This window comes from Magnolia sinica, chromosome 18, assembly GCF_029962835.1.
Source record: "Magnolia sinica isolate HGM2019 chromosome 18, MsV1, whole genome shotgun sequence".
NCBI classification, from domain to species: Eukaryota; Viridiplantae; Streptophyta; class Magnoliopsida; order Magnoliales; family Magnoliaceae; genus Magnolia; species Magnolia sinica.
The window spans coordinates 36,429,873-36,455,596 of record NC_080590.1 but is presented as its reverse complement, the minus strand read 5'-3'; the positions used below and the strand labels follow the sequence as shown (position 1 = coordinate 36,455,596).

General features: G+C 42.7%; 1 protein-coding gene and 1 non-coding gene across 2 annotated transcripts; both read right to left on the bottom strand.

Moving 5' to 3' along the window:
* Positions 1-890: 890 nt before the first annotated feature.
* On the bottom strand, positions 891-6,110 carry LOC131232682 (GDP-mannose 3,5-epimerase 2-like). Its single transcript, XM_058229088.1, has 7 exons — positions 5,967-6,110; positions 4,627-5,037; positions 3,330-3,423; positions 2,663-2,792; positions 2,436-2,568; positions 1,554-1,761; positions 891-1,360 (listed from the first exon to the last, which is right to left on the bottom strand). Exons 2-7 carry the CDS (start codon positions 5,034-5,036, stop codon positions 1,205-1,207), a joined length of 1,131 nt encoding a protein of 376 aa, XP_058085071.1. The 5' UTR covers position 5,037; positions 5,967-6,110; the 3' UTR covers positions 891-1,204.
* A 14,973-nt stretch (positions 6,111-21,083) lies between these two features.
* Positions 21,084-21,190, bottom strand: LOC131234075 (small nucleolar RNA R71). Its single transcript, XR_009165488.1, has one exon. It is a non-coding gene; the product is annotated as a small nucleolar RNA R71 (small nucleolar RNA).
* Between the last annotated feature and the right edge of the window lie 4,534 nt (positions 21,191-25,724).

Sequence of the window (25,724 nt, the reverse complement as noted above, 5' to 3'; positions counted from 1 at the left end):
TTAGTGCATTTCTTTTTAACCATGTATTTGCATGCAAACAACAGGAATGTTAGAGTTGACAAATTGAGAGGATATTTTGGGAATGGTCCATCCATGATGGACGTTGTCAGATTAATGGTTGGGATATGCCAACCATGGTCCCCATATCTACAAACTAAGTTCTAAACAAGGAAGTTCTATTTGGAATGAATAGGGAACTTGGCTACTATTTTTCAATTGGCAACTTTCAGTATCCTATAAAATATTCAGCTACTTTTGTTATACCTAGCACAAGAGAAGCAAGTTTACTCATCAAAAATTCAAATGCGACAATATAGATAAGGGCATGACTTTCGTATGGATCATATGGCGGAGAGTCAGCCAACCACCTAAATATGATGGATGGGTATCCAAAACACGCATCTCCAGATGGGATTTTAAAATTCCAATTTTGAACGCATTTTAAATTCATGGCCATCATTTGTGTACATCGACTTTCAGGAAACTTGCGCACTCAAAAGTTTTTTTTCCCCATATATGAGCATCATTTAGGAATTTGACAATGACATATGACAATGGCAGAAGAAACCGCAAGTAATATTCATTATCTTCTACAATTGGGTAATGATTAGCAAAAAAGTCCATCTCACTGACTCAGCAAACACCCATATTCATTGAAATCGATCTAATCCACATGGACCTATCAACGTAACTTTCACCAACCTACATGGTAAAACCAGCAAGGTTTCTTTCCACGCCTCCCATTGCAACCTTCTCCTTTTTCACCCCAATCGACATCTCCTTAAACCAGAACAATGACCCACATTGATTATATTGGACACATGAGAAAATGACTAGCATGAAGACCTTACCCAAATGGCATAAAAGAAGATCACAGCAAGACAAGTGAATGACTTGAAGTTGTGCATTCCATAAATAAGAAGCATGAACAATATCTCATACAATACCATTCATTACAACTTCCGAAGGGAAAAATAAAAACCCAAAAAAGAAAAAGAAAAAAGAAAAAAAAAAAAAAAAGAAAAAAAAAAAAGGAAAGAAAATAGCAGTCGAATATCAAATTATTTTTGCAATAGGCACCTACGCACAGAAGACTAGCACAATACAAGGGGAATAAAATTATCCCTTCCACATGTGAAATATAAACGGAAACCCACATACTAGCTTCCAATCTGGCATGCTGCCAGGACCCAAAATCTCCATCTCATTCTTTTCCATCAGCAGCACGAAGTGAGCCTAGTTGAACAGGAGCTTGTGTCCCGACCACTTTCGATGACCCATAAACAGACAAGTCAATGCCTTGAGATTTCTCTTTCTCAATCTGTTCCTTGATCCAAAAGTATGTGATTCTCAGCCCATCCTGTAAAATTCAAGCCAATAAATAAATAAATAAAAACCGAAGGGCACTCAAAGCAGAAAGCAATCAAAGTACTCAGCCAGAAACATGCATTTGGTTCTCCAGAGAGACCGAGTCATCTCTGCCAACTCAGCAGAGCCAAGTCGATTTCAGCAACATAGTAAGCAATGGGAATGGAATCATGGATCATTCGCACCTTCAATCTCATTGTTGGCGCCCATCCCAGCTTCTCTTTTATAAGAGTGTTGTCTGAATTGCGACCACGTACACCCTCTGGGCCAGGAATGTGATGAATGGGGAGCTTCTTGTTCTCAAAACTGAGCACCATTTCCGCCATCTCGTTCATACTGACCATTTCATCGCTTCCAATGTTCACTGGCTCCCAAAAGTCTGACTTTGTCAACCTAAAGGCAACAAGAATCAATTTGTAGAAGGAAGTTATTAAAGAAATGCTCAACCAGCATTTGAACTAGGCCAGAATAAACAGGTCACAGCACAAACAGCAAGCCTGAGATTGCTGGTCTAAGACAGAAATAAACCCACTTCTGGAAATTCATTAGTGCAATGGAGGCTCCCTTTTCCCCAGAATTCCCATCATAAACATGCATACTTCTAGGACAACCAGAACTAAGTCCATAGCAGACCACCATGAGAAGGGGCTAATCTGACAATCACAGGATTGGACTATCAAGTTGATGCCCTGCCAGAAATGGTTTGGGCCACATGACATTCAGAATGGGGCCTGCTAGATCAATGGCTCTGATTGCCCTAGACATGTGCCATTGTGCAATGGAGGTGCTGGAGACGAGCTGGCCTCCCTCCTCAAAGAAGCCTCACTATCGCTTTGATTCAAGTTCAAGGATTCCTTTTTTTTTTCTTTCTTTCTTTCTTTTCTTTTTCCTCTTTCTTTTGCATCGATTTGCAAGCAAATGTATGGCATTTAAAGATGATAAGTGAACTTGGCAAATTCTCTGAACTCATCCTCATTCGCATGAAAACATCAAATCAGACTTACCACAAAATACCTTACCTATCAGGAGACTAGAACAAGCAATAGATTTTTCAAGTGAGAGATTACCTCAGAACACCTTCTACACACTCGTCGATGAAGGTAAATGATCGAGTTTGGAGCCCATCTCCCCACATCTCAAACTTATCAGTGGAAGTAATAGTCTTTCTACAAAAAGCCGCAGGGGCTTTCTCTCTCCCACCTATGGTATATAAAGGAGAAGCCCAATGTATTAATAGAGTACTGAAGAGACAAATCTCACATATACAACAACAAGCTGACAGATAACAGAAAACCTTTCCATGTTCCAAATGGACCATAAATGTTATGGAATCGCCCAATCCGACATTCAATTCCAAAATCCTTTGTGTAGTGCTTGCATAATTCCTCCGTTGCAAGCTTCTCCAATCCGTACGCATCTTGAGGCTACAACATCAAACGAGTTCTTCAGCATAAAAAGAGAGCAACCTAATCAAATTGATACAAGTGGATCAAGTGCAATTTGCTATCATGACATAAGTCAACAAACTCCTGAAGAGGAATGATCAGGTCCGGATGGATCAGGATGCAAATAGGGCTTGATGAGCCCATTCCACTACCACGGGTACATGGTTAAATGATATAGACCATTGATAGAACTCAAGGTGAATGGGAGATAATCCCAAAAATCTTCGAGCTTAGAAGGTCCCATGATCCCATCCATCCCACCTTTGGTCTTTTCTCCTGGCGTTGCTGTATTATTTCTTGACTAGCTAGCAATATGCCACTGACTAAAGGGATAAGATCTTCCAAGCTAAAAGACTTATGGGACATCCCACATAAGTGGGGCCATGGTCCACCACCTATACGGGCTAGATGCAGATCTCACATCTGGATGCATCCGGACCCAAAAATTCCTCACTAATGAAAATGGTCAGTATTGCAATAACCACAAAGGTACTCAGATTCCTTAACAAGACAAACCTCAGCAGGCCAAGCATCAGACTCCTTCAAGCTCACATTAGTTTCCAACTGCTTGAATTCAGGGTAGATGCAAGCGCTAGATGCATAGAAAAATCTGCAAACCATCATTGCATCCATTCGTTGGTTAATCAAACACGGTTTTAAATAGCAAATAGCATGTAGCATAGCATTCACCCTTCTAAAGCGTGTAGCATAAGCTAGCTACTTCTAGATTTTTAATCAAGGTTGCACTTGGTGGCACCAATTTCATGATATTCACCAAATTAGACTGCTTAATAACGAAGTTTAACAAATTTTCATGATATTTGGTGCAACAAACACAACCAAAAGTAATTGGAAAAGGTAATCAAGTATAAAGGTAAAGAAAGAGCAACAGAACTGATTTAATACTGTTTCTTATATCATTTTTACTAAAAGCATTGAAAATATTAACTATTTTTTAAAAAAAAAAAATGTAACAATCATTAAAAACATTAATTGATTTTAATGTAGTGAAAAATAACTTGTAATGTGAGCTACATAGCGTGTAGTGTAGTCTATGTAGCGTATAGCATATGCAAATTATCATGTAGCGTAGGCTACATGTGACTTGAGCTATGTAGTGTTAAGGCTAAGCTACGCTACATAGTGTAGCTATTTAAAACATTGATCAAACATTCATATAACACTACCATAAACTATCCAATTAGAACGGTAATTCTAGGCCTTGAAAGAGGAGAATCAAACAACTATCTAGCACAAATCAATTCTGAGCAGGGCCTTTTTGGCCAACGACCAAACCCCAAGCTGAAGTAATTTTCTGCCAGAGAAAGTGGCACATTTTCCACCCCAAATTATAATTGCTTCTGAAGGCATCCCCAAACAGGCCCTGTAACAGAGTTTCTATTGTATGAAGAAGTTTTCATTGGAATTGGCCGTCGAGATAAGCTCTTGATTTCCAACCTTTGAGTCACATGATAAGGTGATAAAAACTGAAACTGATTTCTATAACTTAAAAAATGCATAATTCACAAAAGTAAAGAGAAACGATTTGATTCTATATCAAATAAGAACGAACTCTATTTCCACCTTTTTTTTTATAAACTACACAAAACAATCCAATATCACAAAACCCAACTCTGAAATCATACCAAAGAAACCAAAACCAAATTGCAAATACTTAAATCATCAACGACTACTACTGTTTTCAACTTTCTTTTTTCTATGAACCACACAGAACAATCCAATATCACAAAAGCCAATTCAAAAACCAAACCATAGTAACTGAAAAATACTTAAATCACCAATGGCCGCTTACCTTTTCACTCCATTAATCCTCGACGCTTCAAGCATGTTGAAGCTGATCATCGTGTTGTTGTACATTATCACAGAATGATTGGATTGGATGAATCCCATCCCACCCATATCAGCTGCAAGATTGAAAACATGATCAACACCATTGGTAACTTTCAAGCAATTGTCCATGACCCTCAGATCGACGAGGTGGAACTCCTGGCAGAACATATCTTCGGTCATGTGCTCGTTCTTTTTCCAATCAGATGCGATGATGTAGTGCCCCTCGTTCTTGAGGCGGCGGGCTATGTGGGAGGCAATGAATCCACCGGCACCGGTGATGGAGATACGGAGCTTCTCGGTGGGCCAGTAAGGCTCCCTCTCCAGACTCTCGTAAGTATAGGCGCCATATCCTTCACCCCCAGTGCTTCCCATTCTGCAAAATGTCCATAAAGAAGCCAAAATCGATGGCGGAATCGGATTCCAAAATTCAAACCTTATGGATCCATCAGAAAAAATAAATAAATAGACAGACACCTAAATCGAAGCCTACCATCCAAACCAAATCCCAATTATGGATTAAAAATATTACCAACCCAGGAAAATAAAAGAAAATCTAAATTTAATTAAAGGCTCCAAAATAATAAAGAAAAAGAGAGAAACATTCACTCTACCAAAATGAAGCCAAACCAAAGCATCAAACACCCCAAAAAATAAAAATTTAAATAAAAAAAAAATTTGAAATCAACCAAACCAAAGAATGAGTAACAAAATATTTAAAAACGAAAAATCATAGCACAAATTAATATATATAAATGACCACTAAAAAAAAAAAAAATCATATTTGCCCACTTTAAAAAGAGAAAGAAATAAGCACCAAAAAGGATAATTTCTTTCCACTCCAAACTTGAAACAAAGAAGTTAAAACCCCATCAAAATTCAACCATTCTAGCTCTAATGCATTCAAATTTTCAAATAAACAAAAAACAACAAAAACCCATAAAAAATCAAAATTCAATAATTCCACGTCTCTTGAAAACACATTAAAATAAACAAAGAGCCCACCAAAATCCAAAAATTCTACAAAACCCTTTGAACAACGAAACAACAGAAACCCATTAAATCAAAACCCAAATTTATTTATTTTTTTAAAAAAAAAAGGAAAAATAGAAAATTCAGTTATTCTACCTCTAAATAATTTAGAATGACAGCGAGAGAGAGAGAGAGAGAGACACCCATCAACATAAAAAACCAGATACTAAAAAGAAAAGAAAATCCAATCAAATCAACAACTAAGAAAGGACAAAACAATCCACACACACACACACACAAAAGGAAAAAGAAAAAAAAAAGCACCATTATTACCTTCAAGACCTCCAAATCAAACCCCACGAAGATCGCAAACAATAGAGAGAAGGAGAGATCTTTAGATTCCCTTGAGGAGAGGCTAAGGTCTCTCTGCTTCGCCTTATATAGGACAAAAAACAGATGTCAGCAATTAAGAAAATTTCTGATTTTTCCTTATTTTAATTTCTATAATTTGTACTGAAAAGTAGTAACTCGCAGGAGTACCTGAAATGTAGTTCGCGGAAAGGGATTGGCTGCTCTAGTGGTCGGTGCTCTGTGGGCCCCACCATGATGTATGTGTATCATCCATGCCGTCCACCCATTCTTCTAGATCAATTTATGGTATGACCTCAAAAATGAGGTTGATCCAAATCTCAAGTGGCCGTTCAATCAACCCTGAGATCCAAATCTCAGGAACCGCGTCCGTAGTTCGCGGTACCTCACACGTATAAATGGCCCACCCTGGTGATCAGCGCCTCACCTGATGGGCTCCGCATGGTTGGAACTAAAGATGTCTACTCAACCCTCCCACAGTCTTCGTCACCTCATTTTTTTAACATGTGGCATTACCGCTGGTGAATCTAGTTCGTCCCCGACGAGGGAGGAATTGAAAAGGCCCAGGCTATTCAGGGCCTGTTTGGGAGCGTGGATTTGGTACCCCCTGAATTCGGAACCCTCACTGGGATTGGAAACCCCTTAGATAAGTTTAATTAGTAAATCAATTTTAATTTCTTTAATTAGTAAGATATATAATTTTTGACATTATGGTTGTGATAAGCCGGCTGAAATATATGCTTTGCAATGAAATTCCAGGTCTTGGATAAACCGCAAGCACAAGATCATGTCTGTGTGACGAACCAACGAATTTCAATCGTTGATTAATAGGGATAATGTGTGGATGGTGCTGGACAATGTTTGGATGGTGCTGATTTACATGTATAATGTTTGAATGGTGCTGCTCATCATTAGTGGGTCATGTGCTCAATAGAATGATAGTGTACAGTGACATACATGCCACACCTACAACTATTGAAATGATTTTAGGTGTAATCCAAGCTCAAACCTTAGATTGCAAACCCCATCAAAGAGGGGATTAGAAACCCCCTAGATTTGCAATCCCCATTTACTTTATGGGCTAAAAAATAAAGGGGATTTGAAACCCCCTCCAATCCCCTCCAATCCACGGTGCCAAACAACCCCTAAGGTAAAAAATTGCCATTTGACGTGAATTGCAGGGTAACGGTGCAGCCACCAAGGCAGGGCTTTATGGGGCCACCGTGATGTATGTGTCTTATCCATTCCTTCCAATCATTTTTTCAGCTTATTTTTAGGCCATAAGCCTAAATTTGGAGTGTATCCAAAGCTAAAGTGGATTGCACCAAAGGAAATAGTGGGGACAAATGTCCAAAGGTTAAACCTTCTTAATGCACACAGTTTATAAATCACATAGGCCTATATGAAAGGGAAGGCACAAATATCGGCTTACTCCAAAACTTTTGTATCCCGAAGTCCTTCGATCATTGTTATTTTTTATGGTGTGGTCCACTTGAGCTTTGTATATGCTTTATTTTTGGGCTCATGGTCTAAAATAAGTTTTTTTTTCAAAAAAATGAATAAATGGGTTAGATAAAACCCACGTTAATGTGAGTCTAACGTAGTCCTGCCACCGATGGAGATGGGGTTGGTAGGGTCTCCCCAATCGGTGTCGCTAAATAGAATCGACTGGAAAAGGCCCAGTGATAAGGTGGTTAGTCATGTTTATTAACCGGAGTCACCCTTAGACAAGTATACAAGATATGGATGGTCAGTATTCAACAGATGTAGATTGCCCACCGAGGCACTTAGAGTTGCATACGAGTCAAGTTGAATTGAGCTAAGCCCATGGCTCGACTCTGCCAACCTGCTACCTAGCTCATACTCGGCTTGGTCCTCAAGTTTAAGTGACTAGCTCGGTTCTACTCGGTCAACTAACTCAAGCGAGCTCATCTCGATTTTTCAAGCGGAGTTCGAGTTTAAGCTTACGTGCTGAATTCCAGTTTAAATTTAAAGGTTTTTAATATATATTGTTATGGGAAGATTCGAGCCCCTTCAAATCCGAGGACTACACCACTCTAATCCGGTTGAACACATAAGAGTTAATCTGGAATGGTAAATGCTACTGATAAAAAAGAATATTCCCGGCTCAGTCATAGTCGCACTTTTGCTCCGAGGGAGGTTGTCGGCTCAGAGTAATTCAAGATAAGGTAGTCAGTATGAAGATCATGCCGGGATTTACTTCCGATTCAACTCGACGGGACTAGTACGCCGACCACCTCGGAGCACGGAGGAAAGATCTCCAGAATACCCGACAGACATGTGAGGCCGGAGCTCAATTCGGACCCAGGGCGTGGTCCTTGCTTAGTAACCTGACGGTGAAAGCCCATGTGCACGATAGTCTAAGGCCGAGGCTCGGAGTTAGGCCTCTTCGGCCGGAAGTTCCGAGCCGAGGCCAAGGCGGGACGTCGGCACTCCATACACTAAACTAAGAAACTACCTCAAGCAGATACGACCGATCGTTTCGCCAATGGATACGCATGATACACTACACGATCCCTGGATTACGGACCATATCTTCACGATCACAGTATCCCACTGATTGACTGAATCGTGATAAGATTAACGGATGTGGACCGTCCGATAGTCAAGTATAAATATAATGAGACTTCATTGCTACAAGTATGCAACATCTCACACCCTCTCTCTACAATCGACAATCATTTCAAACCTAGATTCCCTTGACCTGACTTAGGCATTGGAGGGTCCCCCAGCTTAGCCAGGGTTTCCTTTGTTAATGCTTTATGCAGGACAAGGTTCCTTGGAAGTTCGTCGTGCCAAGTGGAGGGTGGTCCAGATTTTGTCATCAACATTTTTGGCGCCGTCTATGGTAATCTGATACGAAATGTCAGGTTTCTATTCTCATGCATAATAGCAAGAGGAAAGAAGAAAGCAATAGTTGTGGAACTAGAGCAGAATGAGCAGATCCATTCCTCTTCGCTACTTCACGCCGAATCAGCCCCAGGGCCTTCCCAGCGTTCTCGCAATCAGGCAAGTAAGTATCGAGTTATGTAAAGCGAGATACAGGCCCTGCGCGACGAGATTAACTAGATGAAGCAGCGACAGGAACCGCAACCACATCCCGCTCAGGAAAACCATGTTCCTGAACTGGCTGATCCGGTTGTGAAAGCCCATTCGGCATCGAGGAACATGAGACCCAAAGGGCCCCCACATCAACCCACTCGAGCGCCAACTTTGGTTCAAAATCCTCCCTCTAGCTCCGACAAATGCCTCGGTCACCTCGACCCTAGCACCTTACAGATCTCTGCCACGAGCTGGAACGGAGAAGGGGAAGGACGACTCCAGAAATAGAAAACACTCAGGAGATAGTAGCTAAGAATAAAGATCCTTGGGAAATACGGTTTGCGGAACTCAACAACAAAATTCTGACACTAGAAAAGAAGCAGCAGCCATCGTCAGTTTCCACCGTCGTTCAGGCAATGATGGAAGAGACCGAGCCTCCCTTCACCTCGGCAATCATGAACGAGGTGATGCCGCAAAGGTTCCAAATACCTCCCGTCATCCAATACTTTGAGTCCGTTGACCCATCCAAGCACGTGGAAGCTTATCGTTTGTGGATGCAAATCCAGACAACAACAGACGCAATGATGTGCAGGGGGTTCTTGATTACACTCACAGGATCCGCTCGGAGTTGGTACCGTCAACTCAAACCCAATTCCATTGGTTCATTCACAGAACTTAGCCGATTATTCCTTACCCAGTTCATAAGTGGTAAGAAGAGTCGGAAGTCGAATACTCACCTGTTCACCATCAAACAAGAGCCTAAGGAGTCATTGAAGGACTACGTTGCTCGTTTCAATGAGGAAGCGTTACAAGTGGACTACAATGACAAAATGGCACTCTCCACCATGTTTGGTGGTCTGAAAGAGGGAAGAATCCACCAAAGACGTTAGTTGATCTCATCGCTAGAGCTCAGAAGTATACTAACACCGAGGAATTCTCCAATGCCCGCAAGAATGTTCAAGTGACAGAACCGACTGGTAAGGGAAAAATGTCAAGGAACAAAGAATCTCAGCCGTCCATCAAGGGACCAGATGACCACGCCCCTCGCGATCATCGCTCGAGCAGGAAACCAAAGGGAAAATTCCATTCCTACACCCCCCTCAACACATCTACCGAGTAGATTTTGCTGGACTTCAAAGGGCACAAGCTTCTAAATTGGCCAGTTTGTATGAAGGCCGACCCCAATCATCGAGACAAGCGCAAGTACTGTCGCTTCCATCGAGATCACGGCCACAACACAGCTGATTGCGTGAATCTCAAGGATGAGATCGAAACCCTTATTCGTAAGGGACATCTGCACCGATACGCCAAGGGAGAAAGAACCGCTTAGAAAGAAGAGCGAGAACAGCCGAATAACACCACGGAAGAGCCAGCCGAAATCCGCACCATCTTCGGGGGCTCATCTGGTGGAGGAGATTTGAACAGGGCTCGAAAAGCCCACTCTCGGAAGTCTGATCCGGAACACTACACCCACTTGACCAAGCAGCTGAGTAAAGAACTCCAGGTCAATCTATGCAGCATGACCTTCTTGGAAGATGATGCTCACGGGATTCAGCATCCGCACGACGACACCCTAGTGGTTACTATGACTATAGCTAATCACAAGGTGTACCCCATCCTAATCGACACCGGAAGCTCAGCAGATATAATCTACTCCGAGGCTTTCGAAAGAATAAAAATTCTGAGGTCACGCCTCAGACTTGTGAAGACCCCCTGCATGCTTTGTCGGAGAAAGGGTGATCTCCAAGGGATCCATTTTCCTCCCTGTGGCTAAGGGAGAAGGACAACATCAAGTCACTCTCATGGTAGACTTCCTTGTTGTCAATGTGTCATCAGTACACAACATCATTTTGGGTAGACCTTCTCTCAATGCAATGAGACCAGTTGTCTCCACCTATCACCTAATGATGAAATTTTCCGTCGAAGGCGAGATAGGTTATCTTCGAGGCGACCAACGCGAAGCTCTGAGGTGCTATGCGATAGCAATGAAGAAAGGGTCCGTGAAGCAAGCCCTCACCGTCCATATTCTAAATCCTAGAGGACCTGCGGAAGACTCATCCATGGAAGACTTGGAGAAGGTACCGCTCAACGAGGCAGACCAGATCAAAACTATTCAACTCGGAACATCGTTAAACCCTGAATAGCAGTCTTAAATATTGACTTTCTTATGACAACATAGAGACGTCTTCGCATGGTCGCATGGGGACATGCTCGGGATCTCCCCGAATGTTATGGTCCACAGGCTGAATGTGTACCCGAATCATAAACCCGTGAAGCAGAAGAGGAGACTGTTTAATGCTGAGCGATACGAAGCCATAGCCGACGAAGTCTCCATTCTGCTCGACGCTGGCTTCATAGAGGAGGTACACTATCCCAATTGGATCGCAAATATGGTTCTTGTCAAGAAAGGCAACAGAAAATGGTAGGTCTGCATAGATTACTCGAATTTGAATAAGGCGCATCCGAAAGATAGCTTCCCATTGCCTCGGATTGATCAGTTAGTCGACAGTACAGCAGGCCATAAAGTACTCTCCTTCCTAGATGCTTACTTCGGGTATAACCAGATCGCGATGCATCCCCCAGACAGGCAGAAGACTACCTTCGTCACTGACAGGGACTCTACTGTTACTAGGTTATATCATTCAGCCTGAAAAATATTGAAGCCATGTATCAAAGACTAGTGAATCAGATGTTCGCTAAACAGATCACGTACTATGGAAGTCTATGTCGACGACATGCTTGTGAAGAGCATCAAGGCGTCCGATCACTTGGTAAATCTCAAAGAAACTTTCACTATCCTCCGAGAATATCAAATGAAGCTGAATTCTGTAAAGTGCACCTTCAGAGTCGGCTCTGGTAAATTCCTCGGGTTTCAAGTCAGCTAGAGAGGCATTGAAGCAAATCCCAACAAAATCAAAGCAGCTCTCGATATGAGTTCTCCTTGGACTGCAAGGAAATAAAATGCCTTACTGGACGAGTAGCAGCGCTTAAACAATTCATATCTAGAGCCACGGATAAATGTCTCCCCTTCTTTCAGCAGTTGAAGGATCATAAAAAGGCAGAATGGACGTCGGAGTGCAAACAGGCCTTTTAGCAGCTAAAACAGTATTCAGGTTCACCACCCCTACTGTCTAAGCCCGAAAAAGGCGAGCCCCTATTCCTATATCTAGCGGTCTCTACCTCAGCTGTCAACTCGGCACTGATTATAGAGGTAGGAGGCAAGCAACATCCCGTTTATTATGTGAGCAAGGCCATGGTGCCCGCCGAGACGAGATATCCTGCCATGGAAAAGTTAGCGCTCTGTCTCGTTGTCTCGGCTCGGAGGTTGCATTCATACTTCCAGGCCTATTCTATCGTCATCTTGACCGACTCTCCCCTCGAGCAAATCCTCCAGAGGCCCGAAGTGTCAGTTCGGTTAACCAAGTGGGCCATCGAACTTAGGGAGTTCGACATTCAGTTTTGACCGAGTACAACAATTAAAGGCCAAGCCGTGCCCGACTTCATTGCGGAATTCACCACCCCGAACAAAGGGGAGATCAATGTCGAAGTCGAGATGACTCCTTCGCCTGATCAGAAAGTGATATCGGAACCAGGATGGGTTCTCTATGTAGATGGGTCATCTAATGCCAAGCGTGCCGGAGCAGGAATCGTCCTGGTCTCACCCGATTCCACATCAATCCAGTACCCGATCAGACTCGATTTCAAAGCCTCTAACAATGAGGAGTACGAGGCTCTGCTGGCTGGACTCAGGCTGGCGGCTAGCCTGGGGGTCCAGTCTCTCCAGGTGCGGTGTGATTTTCAGCTAGTTGTGAATCATATCTCCACTGAATATGAGGCCAAGGAGACTAGGATGATTGCTTATCTAGATGAGGCAAGAAAATTGATAGAAAGATTCTGGAGCTGCACTATCTGTCAGATTCCTAGAGCAAAAAAATCCTGGGCCGATGCCCTGGTGAAGCTAACCTCAGCCAAGGAAGGAAAGATCCCACGAATCATTCCTGTGGAGTTCATAAAACATCCGAACATTGACCAGACGAAGAAGAAAACAGTCAATCCAATAAATGATACTCTGAGCTAGATGGACCCGATTTATAGCTACCTCACATCTGGTGAGGTACCCTTAGATAGTGTAAGCCCCGTATCCTAGACCGTACCGTTCCGCAAACTTCCGCGGTCTTCCCAGTCAAATTTCGATAACCTTCAACCCTTAACTGGTATTTACGCGTGACCTTGATCCACACATCGTCAACCCAAGACTTGTACCCTAACGACCGCGCCGTCACCACGGTTCCAATGCCGTGTCTCGCGCACCGATCCGATACTCTGGCTAGGAGATGTGGGCCAGCGTTCGGTGCGAGAAAAACGCCGCGCATATGAATTCCGAGAGAATCTTTACGACTTGTCACATCAACCAATCCCATCATGTCAAGTACATGTTAAGTACACATCACCTTTCACCCATTCCCGAGCAACCCCCTAAAGTCAAAAAGTCTCTTACACATCCATGCCTTTCTTACACCAAAAACTATAAAAATCAAAAAGTTCTTACATCTATCACTCACCACATCCATCACTCTATCACTCCATCACCCATCTCTCTTTACAACCCTCTCTCTCCTTCATTTTTAAAATCACAATCCAAGCAACCCAAAAACCTCCATACATCCAAGCTCTTCCGCTCCAAGAGAGCCACAAGTGTGGCCCACCTTTCCTACCCTTTCATCTCTCATCTTAACCATCCAAACCCCATCTCCTCCGTTGGGATCAAAGCTAAGGAGCAAAGGAAGCCAAGGGAGCAAGAAGATCGATCAGTGGGTGCTCATAGGTTTAGATTTACATATTTTTAGGATGGGCCAAGTGAGGCCTACCGATTGATGGTATGGATCTCACTTTGGACCCTAGGTGTGGCCGATGGCCTACCTTGATCCTCATGAGCATTCTATAATGGGGCCATTCTCCATGGACCTCATCATGATGTTTACCTTCTAGTTTGATAAGGGTCATCTAGACCTTCCATTTTGGTGGAGAAAGAATCTCCACCGTTGATCTTTGATTTGGTGGGCCCACATATATTGGGACCCACTTGATGTATGATTGATTGCAACGGAGGGCCCATAGTGTCGGGGTCCCTCCATCACACGTGTCCCACTCTCTCTTCCTCTCTCTCTCTCCCTCTCTTGTCCATTTTTTTTCTTTTCTTGTGTTAATATGGTCATGTGGCCCATCAAGATGGACCCCACCATGAGGTAGGTATTTTATCCAAGCCATTTATAAGTGGGGCCCACTTTGAATGTGTTGTACCCACACCATCCTTCATTTGGTGGCCCACCTAAGCGGGGCCCACCTCAATGCATGTGCAACGCCAAGCCGTCCAGCGTCCCTGGACGTTGGACAAAAAAAAAAGAAAACATAAATATTAGCTTGTTTTCCAAGCTTATGGGGTGGCCCATTCATATAGGCCCCACTTTGATGTATGTATTCAATCCACGCCGTCCATTCCTTTCCCAACCTCATTTTAGGCGTTGAACCGAAAAACGGAGTCAATCCAAGGTTCTTGCGGGCCATACCATAGCAAAAGGTGGTTTTCACCTTTGAAATCTTCCCTGATATTTCTATACACCGAAAAATACTCAATATTGGGCTCGTTGGATCTGTTATGAGCTATAGAATCCAATGGCTGGAATGGATTCACTTGGAGTGGGCCCCACATATGAAAAACCTCAAATATTTTTGTTTTTCTAAAAAAAAAAAACAAAACCACAGCAGCATTGCTGCTGCTGCTGACAAGGAAAGGACGCGCAGGCATCCTGCGCTGTGGGGGGACGGGCTAGGGACCCACGGTCCCAGCCGTGGGCCCCACCATGATGTGTGTTTACCATCCATGCCGTTCATTGGGCGGGCCACTTCCTGAAGTGGGCCGCCTCCAAAGTTCAGCCACGTCCAGCGCTCAAGTGGTCCACATCATAGGAAATGGCGGTGATTAAATGTCTGCCATTGAAACCCTTTTTTAAGTCACAGAAGCTTTGGATCATTATAAAATTTATTTTTCCCTCTGCAATCAGGGACCGTGTGACCTGATCAACGGGTTGGATTGCAAACAGACATTATGGTGGGCCTTATGTGGAACCCACCATTGATGTATGTGTTTCACTCCCACCGTCCACGGCTGTGGACGGTGGAAACCACTGTGTTTGTGTTTTCACCGCACCGTCTAGTGCTAGACGGTGGGACCCCAATGATGCATGTGTTCTCTCCATGCCGTCCATTTATATGGGATCCACCATGGTGCATGTGTTGCATCCAAACCGTTCGACTATTTTGAAAGCTCATTTCATGGCATGAGCTAAAGAATGAGCCAGATCCATGGTTCAAGTGGATCCCCACCGCTGAAAAATAGTGGGGACAGTGACATTCACGGTTCAAAACTTCTTAAGGGCCACGGTAGTCCCGATCGAGCTAATGTTTTTGTTCTCACTCCATCTATCTCCATGTTAACCTATGAATAGGTCGGATCCCAAAAAAATACATAATAGTGGGCCCTATAGGATTTTAACGGTGGAGATCATCATTACCACTGGTACTTGGGGTGCGATCCAGTTGATCTTTTGAGGTGATTCATTTATATAAAAATTATATGTTTCGATGCATTGTGGCCTATAGTTGAGGCCCACTTTGACATATACAAGACCCATTGTTGAGGCCTATCTTGATTTTATAAGGCCCATTTGAGGAGGCCCATCTTGATGCATTTGTGGCCGACCCGTTATGAGGCCCATTTGATGTACCGGAGGCCCATGGGTCGAGGCCCAATGGGATGTACATAAGACCCATTATAATGTGATTCCACTGTGGTTATGTGTTGATAATGGTCGTGCCTTGGGAGCAATGTTGGTTTGATGTCCACATTGTAAGAATAATGTTAGTTAAATGTCTGCATTAAAATTCTCCCTAGGGCCCATTGTTAGGCCCATACTTGTAGGTCATCTAACAGGTTTAGTATAGTTCCATGATTCATGATCATATGCATCTTATGTATGCTTGATATGGGAAATGAATGATCATAGCATACACCTTCGGGCAGATTGTTTAGGGGCTCCCGGATAAGGGGTGATGCCCTACATGAGCGCACAATACTCGTAGGATTGCTGCATGACTGAATAGTGTGATTCATGCATTCGTATTGTGTGATATGGTACTGTACGCCCTAGTGACATCAAGGTCGTAGACTCCACAAGCGTACGTGGTTGGTAGGATTGGATATCGAAAATCTTGTTCTACATGGGGTGCTATAGATATCCCTAGGTGAAAGTTCCTAAACTCTTATGGTACCAAGAGGTTACTCTAACGTCTAGACCGAGTGGGTACATGAGCGCCGAGTGCCGATTACTAGACAGTCGCGCTTTCCACTGTGTCATGGTCGGTTGGAAGGGGGTGCGGCCTTACCCGCCTGAGAGGAGGGGGCAATGCTAGGCTGAGTTTGACCAGCTCGAGGAATGGGTCCGCTATCGACGAGCCGAGCCCGATATTGGCAGGCGGATAGTGAGGTCTCTTCCACTCGCCTTATTGCACACGATGGGGTGGCAATCTGGTTTGGAGTGTACTAGACCCCAGTGATATTCCAGAGTTGAGCTGTATTGATATGTGGACTTAGATAAGGATTCGCATGCTTGAGTTGCATTTCGCACCGCTTGGTCTTGTTATAACCGACATCATTCCTGCCTTGCACCCTATGGCCTTGGTACGGCTAATAGCATTCATGGATTTATCAGCATATTTCACATTACTCTGATACTGTATAATTGTATTACTACCTTTCGCACACACTTTCACCACACTCTAAGCTTTCCATAAGCTTATGCACGACCGTTGTGTGCAGGTGACGTTGGAACGCAGTAGCGCTGAGATAGGAGCGCTTTACAGATCATCTTAGAGCTTTTTGTTCATTATCATTGTATTTCCCTTTATGCTCATTATACTTGTAAAGTTTTTTATTATAGTGGAAATGTGATGAAGTTTTTAGTTATTGTTTGTGGGTTATGCCTTTGGTTATGCTTATTACAAATCAAATTGACATTGGAAATCCTCCTCATAGCATCCCAGGATCGGAACCTGGCGAATGGGCATCGGGAGTCGAGAATGGGGTTCTACGGAGGCTGTTGGGGCCGGATTCGGCGATCGAAAATTTTGTGAGCCCGGTTTCTGAGTTTGGGGCGTGACAGAAGTTAGTATCAGAGCATAACTTAGGAATAACCAAAAACAACATTACATGTTTCTTATGAGTTTAGAATGACCAAGTCCCGAAGTTCGGATAGTTTAGTGATCTTCCGTTATAGGCCCCTAACAAGCGTGCCTTCGAGAGTTTTCAAAGTTGATAGGTGCCTTCGCTCTTTCTTGTAGGGCGTGCCACGAAGGAGAGTGACCCGATCGACTCCCGCACCACCACCTGATGTTGAGGGTCAAATACTGCATATTAGACCCCAATTATTTCCTGGATTTACAAGCATGATGCCGGTTAATGACCTGATTTAATCGTATTTGTGATGCAGAGTATATTTACAAGCATGGGCTGGAAAGGATGTTAAAAGCATGGATTTAAAGCTCAAGCATTACCAAGGACAAGGGACGGACTCCAGGGGACAAAGATCGAAGAAATTACACTCCAAGGGTCCAAGAAAATTGAGAAACTGAAGTTCAAGTGGCCTGAAAGTCAGCCAGATTGCAAGATCACAAGGTTTCCACCATCTGCTTGGTTCGAAACTTCATACATGGCCTGAGGACCATAAATTAACCGTACACGTCGAAAATCAGCCATTGGATCTTTTTGGAAGTGTCCCAATGGATAGATCAGCCTATAAAATAGTGATATGGGGCCCACCTGATCTTTGGATACACTTCAGTCCTGGACTCAACGTCTTAATTTAAAGGAGGAAGTGGATGGACGGAGTGGATTTCTCGAATACATCACCGTAGACCCCACCTGTGTTGAGTGTACACCGTGCACTATTGCACTAGCCGTGCACGGCATAAAAGGAAAGTCCCACTCCTTCTCTGACCGAGACTCCTCCCCGCGCCTGTGGGAAATTCAAGCTTTTTCGTCCAGCGTCTGCACACGGACGTGCGGACGGATCTTTGTGGGCCACACCATACATCAACGGTTAGATCCGGACCGTCTATGAGACCCACATGTCCCCTATCACTCAGGCCTAGGTGGATAGATTTCAAATTATTGCGTAGATCGGTTTTTCACCTTTCAAACGCAGCTCGGACGGTGGAATAAGAACTCTGATGGGCCACTTCAAATACAATCTAAAAGCATCCATCTCTGAACGTTTTTTCGAGGGGAATCGAATGGACGGACTGGATTTCGAAACCGAAATCGATCATGGATCCCACCAACGTTGACAGTGAGCCCTGCGTGCGCAGGCCCTGTTTCCGCGTTTGGTCGAGGCCGGGATTTGCGGGGGATAGTGGGCCACGGTCATCAATACTTTAAGTGATCCATACCGTCCAATGTGTCCACAAGGAGTCCAATACCCTAGCCAAGATTTCAGAATTGTCAGATAGGTCGATATCATGCCGCAAATACACTCCAAACGCAAGTCGTTTTGCGTTTTTACTGCACATACGAACTCAGTTGCGAAAAGAAAGTGCGAAAGCTCTCCTGGTGCGGAAGGGAAACTTCGACCGAAGTGTTCAGGGGGGTCTTCTATAAAACAGGGGAGAGAAAGCAACCTAGGGGCTCTCGGTTTTGGTTTTTGAACGTGGAGAGGAAAACGGTTTCAAGCTGCTGGACGTGGCTGGAGAAAGAACTGCACGGGAACAGAGGGATTCAAGCTGCTGGACGTGGCTGGAGAAAGAAAAAAGAGACAGAAGAAAAGAAAAGAAAAACATGGAAGGAGTAGGGCGGGCCACGAGCAGAGGCTGACCTGGTTCTTCTTCTTCTTCTTCTTCTTCTTCTTCTTTTTAATTAGAGCTTAGCCCATTCATGGGTGGCTAAACCTCTTAGCTAGGGCTAAGAGGTGAAGCCTGTAGTGAGATGGGAGATTCTACTTTGAGCCTTTAAAATTCATAAACTGAATTTGATTTAGTTGATTATTAAAGGAATATTTTTCTTAGCCTTTAATGGTCTGTTGTGACTGAAATTACAATGGGTTTGCAATGGCTTTGAATATTTCTTTTCCATTTTTATGTTTATGAAGTCAAGAAGCCCTGTTGTTCATCATTGTTCCATGGGCATGGTAGGATGACAGTACCCTTCCTGATCTTCATACATTGTTGGTTGGTTGGTAATTAGTTTAATTCTGTTGTTTACTTTGTCTCCTGGGCATGGTTTGGTGATGGAATCCATTCTAATTCATATACCTTTCATCTCTTGAAAACTATATTAAAGGAAGTCTAGTTGATTTTCATGATTTTCGAAGCAGGCATAAGATCTCCCTGATCTCTACAAGTGGATCCTCTGAATTCCTAGTTTCCTTTCTCTGAATTCCTTAAAGTTTTAGATAATTATTCCACAATTATTCCTTAAAATTCTATTTGGTTAGATCACATCTTAGTCTAGTTCTAGTTTTACTTGGTTTCAGATAACGTACAGGTATCAGTCCCTGTGGATTTGACCTCGGTCTTACCGAGTTTATTACTACATCACAACCCTATACTTGGGGAGTGAACAAGTTTTTGGTGTTGTTGCCGGGGACTGACGGTTACGTTTTTCTGAAATTAATTAGTTTTAGAATTAGGTTAGGATTAAGATTTTACTAACTTTAGAATAAAAGTTTTTATTTTATTTTATTTTTAGAACTTAACCTGTTTTCCATATTTTGTAGGATCCTGACATAAGTTCCTAAATTGGTAACTCCTTCCTAATTTCTCTACTTTTTCCACTTTTAAAGTTAGGGTTAAATTTTTCTAATTTTAGTATTTTCCTATTTGTAGGAAATAGTTTTTAGAAGTTTTCCTCTTTTGTTTTTAGAAACTTGGTTAGTTATTAATTTTTTAGAAATTAACCTTCTAGTTTTATTTTGGTAACTTTCTAATTTTAACTCTTTTAGAATCTAATTTGTTTCCTAATTTATTTTTAGAATTTTTGTTAGAAACTAACCTTCCTATTTTGTAGGCCTTTAAGATAGAAATTTCTAATTCGGTAAGCTCCTCCCCTACTTTCTATTTTTTAGTTCTCTTTTAAATTTACTTTCTAGTTTAGGTCTTTCCTAATTTATTTTAGAAAATTTCACTTTCTTTTAGGAATTCCTTCTTTTAGAAATTAATTTACTGCTATTTTTCTTTTAAAGGATCGTTTTTCTCTTTTTAAAATCTAACTTATTTTGTTTTATTTTGCAGGTTTTAACTTAGGACTCCAATTTGGTAATTTCTTTCCAACTCTCCCTCTCTTTCTTTCTAGATTTTCTTTTCCCTTCTTAGGATTAGGCTTTGAATTTAGTTGAGGGTTGTGAGTGTTTCATGCTCAAGTGGGCCTGTGACAACACTCGACGTCTCTTGACTGAAGGAGGATTGGTTGAGGGGTTGACTATCCATCGCAAGACTAGACACCACTCGAAATCCCCTGAGTCAATTGAAGTTATGGCTGAAGACCAACCTCCTCTACTCCCACCCAGGGTGGAGGATACCCAAGATGAGAATGAGGTGCAACAGGCACCCCCGCCTCGTACTTTACGAGATTATCTACAACTGGCGGGAGTGAGTATGCCCTCATGCATGATTTTTTCTGAAAACACAGGACAAATGGACATCAAGCCAGGAGTTATCCAACTCCTTCCCAAATTCCATGGACTTGAATCAGAGAGTCCATATTTACATTTGAAAGAGTTCAATGAGATTATAGCTACATTATGTTTTCCTAATGTATCTGAGGATACAATTAGGCTGAAACTCTTTCCTTTTTCCTTAAAAGAGAAAGCTAAGACGTGGTTACATTCACTGCGTCCTAGATCCATTGGCACATGGAACGACATGCAGAGGGAATTCATAAAAAAATTCTTCCCACATCATAAAACGATTACCCTCAGAAAAGCAATCATGAACTTTGCCCAAAAGGAAGATGAAACATTCTTCCAATGTTGGGAAAGGTTCAAAGATTTGGTCAGTTCATACCCACAATATGGATTTGAAACATGGTGCATTACAAATTTTTTCTACGATGGACTGACATCTTCCATGCGCCAAATGGTCGAGACAATGTGTAATGGAGAGTTCATTAATAAAGATGTCGACGAGGTATGGGACTACCTCGACAGTTTGGCTGAAAAAACACAATCTTGGGACTATTACCCAAAGTCGAACACCACGTCTAGGCCGACTTAATTAAAGGAGAAAGGTGGATTATATCTCTTGAAAGAAGAGGATGATCTCAAGTGTAAAGTGACTACGCTCATAAGGAAAGTTGAGGCCATGGAAGGAAAGAAGGATAAGGATAATGAAATTGTTTGCAGCATCTGTGATTGTAACATTCATACAACTGAAAATTGTCCTACAATACTCGCCTTTCGAGGAGTGTTGAATGAACAAGCCAATGCCGTAAACAACTATCAAAGACCTTTTACTGGACCTAACTCCAATACATACAATCCTGGTTGGAAAAATCATCCAAACTTTAGTTGGAGGAATGGACAAACGGCTACTCCTTCAGGTTTCTTCAATCAAAATCCAAATCAAGTGAAACCTCAAAAGGAACCGGTTCAAAATTCCATACAAGAGCTGGCTCAGGCTATGCGAGGAATTATAGATTTTATGCAAAAGATAGATTCTCGTATGACGGTTATAGAAAAGGGGATGCTTCCTGCACAACCTCTCTCCAATCCTAAACCGCAGTACGAGATTAATGATCCCAGTTCTTCAAATCAGATGGGGCATGCTAAATCCATCACCACTCTTAGGAGTGGAAAGATCATTGATAAAACTCTTCCGGTTAGGCCCGAAAAGCCTCAAGAACCAGAAGAGGACAACAATGATGGAGCTAGTGATGCCCCACAAAAATTAGAACTGGAACTTCTAGAGAAGCCAGTTGCTCCATTCCCCCAACGGTTGGTTTCACCAAAACCTCTCTCTAACTCTCAGGATATCCTAGAGGTGTTGAAACAAGTGAAAGTCAACATTCTTCTACTTGATGTCGTGAAACAAATACCTTCATATGCCAAATTCCTGAAAGACTTATGCACGACCAAATGTCGGCAGAGTATTCAAAAGAAGATTTTCTTGACCGAGAAAGTGAGTGCCATCCTAAAGCAAGACGTGCCACAAAAATTCAAGGATCCCGGTAGCCTAACCATATCATGTGTAATCGGGGACCATCGAATTGATCATGCACTTCTTAACTTAGGAGCGAGCGTCAATCTGATTCCCTACGCGGTATACAAACAGTTAGGTTTGAGTGAATTAAAACCCACCCTAACCACACTACAACTTGCTGATCGCTCTGTTCGTATACCAAGAGGGATAATTGAGGATGTGTTGGTCCAAGTTAATAGATTTTACTACCCTGTAGATTTTATCATCCTGGACACCGAACCCATCAATAGCATAAGCACTCAGATCCCCGTCATTCTTGGCCGCCCATTCCTTGCCACTTCAAATGCAATTATCAATTGCAGGAATGAAGTCATGACTATGTCTTTTGGGAATATGACATTGGAGTCAAACATCTTTTTCAATAACGACAGAAACTTAGAGGAGGATGACGATTTCCACGACATTAACATGATTGACTCTTTCGTGGAAGAGACGACACCTCTGACCTTATCCTCTGACTCTCTAGAGACGTGTCTGGCCCACTCCCATGATTTTGATGATGACATGATTAGGGAGATGTGCGCCTTGCTTGATACTGCATCGGTGCTTGAAGTTAACCGGTGGAGGCCACAATTTGAAGAATTGCCACAAACCGATGTAGTGCCTCTGCCGTCTAATCTCAAGCTGCCGAAGCTTGACCTAAAACCTTTGCCCTCTGATTTGAAATATGCCTATTTAGGTTAAGATGAGACATACCCGGTGGTGATCTTTGCCCACCTGGAGAAAGAACAGGAGAGTATGCTCATATCTACTCTCATTGAACATAAAGGAGCCCTGGGATGGACGATAGCGGACCTCAAGGGAATCGATCCCTCGATTTGTACTCACCGTATATATCTTGAGGATAATGCAAAAACCGCTAGGCAACCACAACGTAGGCTAAATCCAAACATGAAAGAAGTAGTTAAAGCCGAGGTTCTTAAACTATTAGACGTGGGTATCATATACCCTATATCTGATAGTCAATGGGTGAGTCCAACTCAAGTGGTACTTAAGAAGTCCGGAATCACCATCGTAGCCAATGCTAATAATGAACTCGTGCTAACTAGAGTCACTACTGGTTGGAGAATGTGCATTGACTACAGGAAGTTGAATACCATCACGAGAAAAGACCACTTTCCTTTACCATTCATTGATCAGATCCTGGAAAGGTTAGCCGGTCATTCCTATTACAGTTTCCTTGACGGGTATTCGGGCTACAACCAGATAGAGATAGCCCCTGAAGACCAGGAAAAGACCACATTTACATGTCCCTACGGCACCTTTGCCTATCGAAGGATGCCATTCGGACTATGTAATGCCCCTGCCACCTTTCAGCGATGTATGCTTAGTATCTTTTCTGATATGGTGGGGCAATATCTAGAGGTCTTCATGGATGATTTCTCTGTTTACGGTCCATCTTTCAGCAAGTGCTTGGAAAGTCTTAAATGTGTGCTGAAAAAATGTGAAGAAAAGAACTTGGTACTTAATTGGGAGAAGTGCCATTTCATGGTTCAGAAGGGAATTGTCCTTGGGTATATCATCTCGTCCAAGGGAATCGAGGTAGATAAGGTAAAAATCGATCTTATCTCTAACCTACCTCCACCCAAGAACATCAGAGACGTGCGATCCTTCTTAGGACACGCAGGATTTTACAGGCGATTCATAAAGGACTTTAGTCTCCTCTCTCGTCCTTTATGTAATCTTCTTCAAAAGGATGCTCCATACGAGTGGACTGAGCAATGCCAGGAAGCTTTCACCAAGCTTAAGGGCACGTTAACCACTGCACCTATCATGCAGCCACCCGACTGGAGCCTTCCTTTTGAGCTTATGTGCGACGCTTCTGATTATGCTCTTGGGGCGGTCCTAGGCCAGAGAAAAGATAAGAGGCCTTACGTCATTCATTACGCGAGTAGGACTCTAAATCCTACCCAAGTGAACTACGCGACTACGGAAAAGGAACTCTTAGCCGTAGTGTTCGCCTTGGATAAATTTAGGCTACCTGATCGGATCCAAGATCATTATCTATATAGATCATGTGGCACTGAAGTATCATCTTTCTAAGAATGATTCTAAGCCCCACTTGATACGATGGATTCTTCTACTCCAAGAATTTGATTTGGAAATTAAAGATAAAAAGGGAGTAGAAAACGTTGTGGCCGATCACCTTTCTCGCCTTAATACCTCTGATCCCCTTGAGACGACCCATATCAACGACATGTTCCCTAATGAACAACTGTTCCGAGTCTCCCATTCACCTTGGTTCGCTGATATTGCTAATTATCTTGCTACAGGTGCCATACCGCCACAGTGGACTGCGTAAGATAAGAAGAAATTCTTCACCGAGGTGTGCAACTTTTTCTGGGATGATCCTTATTTATTTAAATATTGTCCAGACCAAATCCTAAGGAGATGTGTACTAGACGATGAGCATCAGAGCGTCATCTCCTTCTGTCACTCACAGGCCTGTGGTGGTCACTTTTCTGCTAAAAAGACCACGGCCAAGATTCTGCAGTGTGGCTTTTATTGGCCCACCATGTTTAGGGACACTCATGAGTTTTACAAAGCTTGTGAGCGTTGCTAGAAATTGGGAGCATTGTCCCATCGAAATATGATGCCTTTGAATCCCATCCTTATCATTGAAGCATTTGATTGCTGGGGCATCGATTTCATGGGACCATTCTCCCAATCATTTGGAAATCTGTATATTTTGCTCGCCGTGGACTATGTCACTAAATAGGTTGAAGCGATTCCGTGTTGAACTAATGACCATCGCACGGTTATTAAATTCCTAAAAGAAAACATCATTTCTCGACTCGGAACGCCTCGAGCCATCATTAGTGATGGAGGCTCACACTTTTGTAATAGACCATTCGAGAGCTTAATGAAAAAATACGGTATCTCTCATAAGGTGAGCACCCCATACCACCCACAGACAAGTGGGCAAGCTGAGATTTTTAATAGGAAAATTAAACACATTTTGGAGAAAACGGTTAACCCTGATCATAAGGATTGGTCGATCCGATTGATCGATGCCTTATGGGCATACCGTACTGCTTTTAAAACCCCTATTAGAATGTCTTCTTTTAGACTTGTCTATGGGAAAGCTTGTCACTTGCCTGTGGAGCTGGAACATAAAGCGTACTGGGCGATCAAAAATCTTAATTTTAATTTTGACAATGCTGGCTCGCTACGAAAACTTCAATTGAATGAACTTGAGGAAATCCGGAATGATGCATATGATAACTCGAGAATTTACAAGGACAAGATGAAAGCATTTCATGACCAAAACATTGTGCAAAAATCATTCACACCTGGTCAGAAGGTCCTTTTGTATAATTCTCGATTACATCTATTTCCGGGTAAGCTTCGATC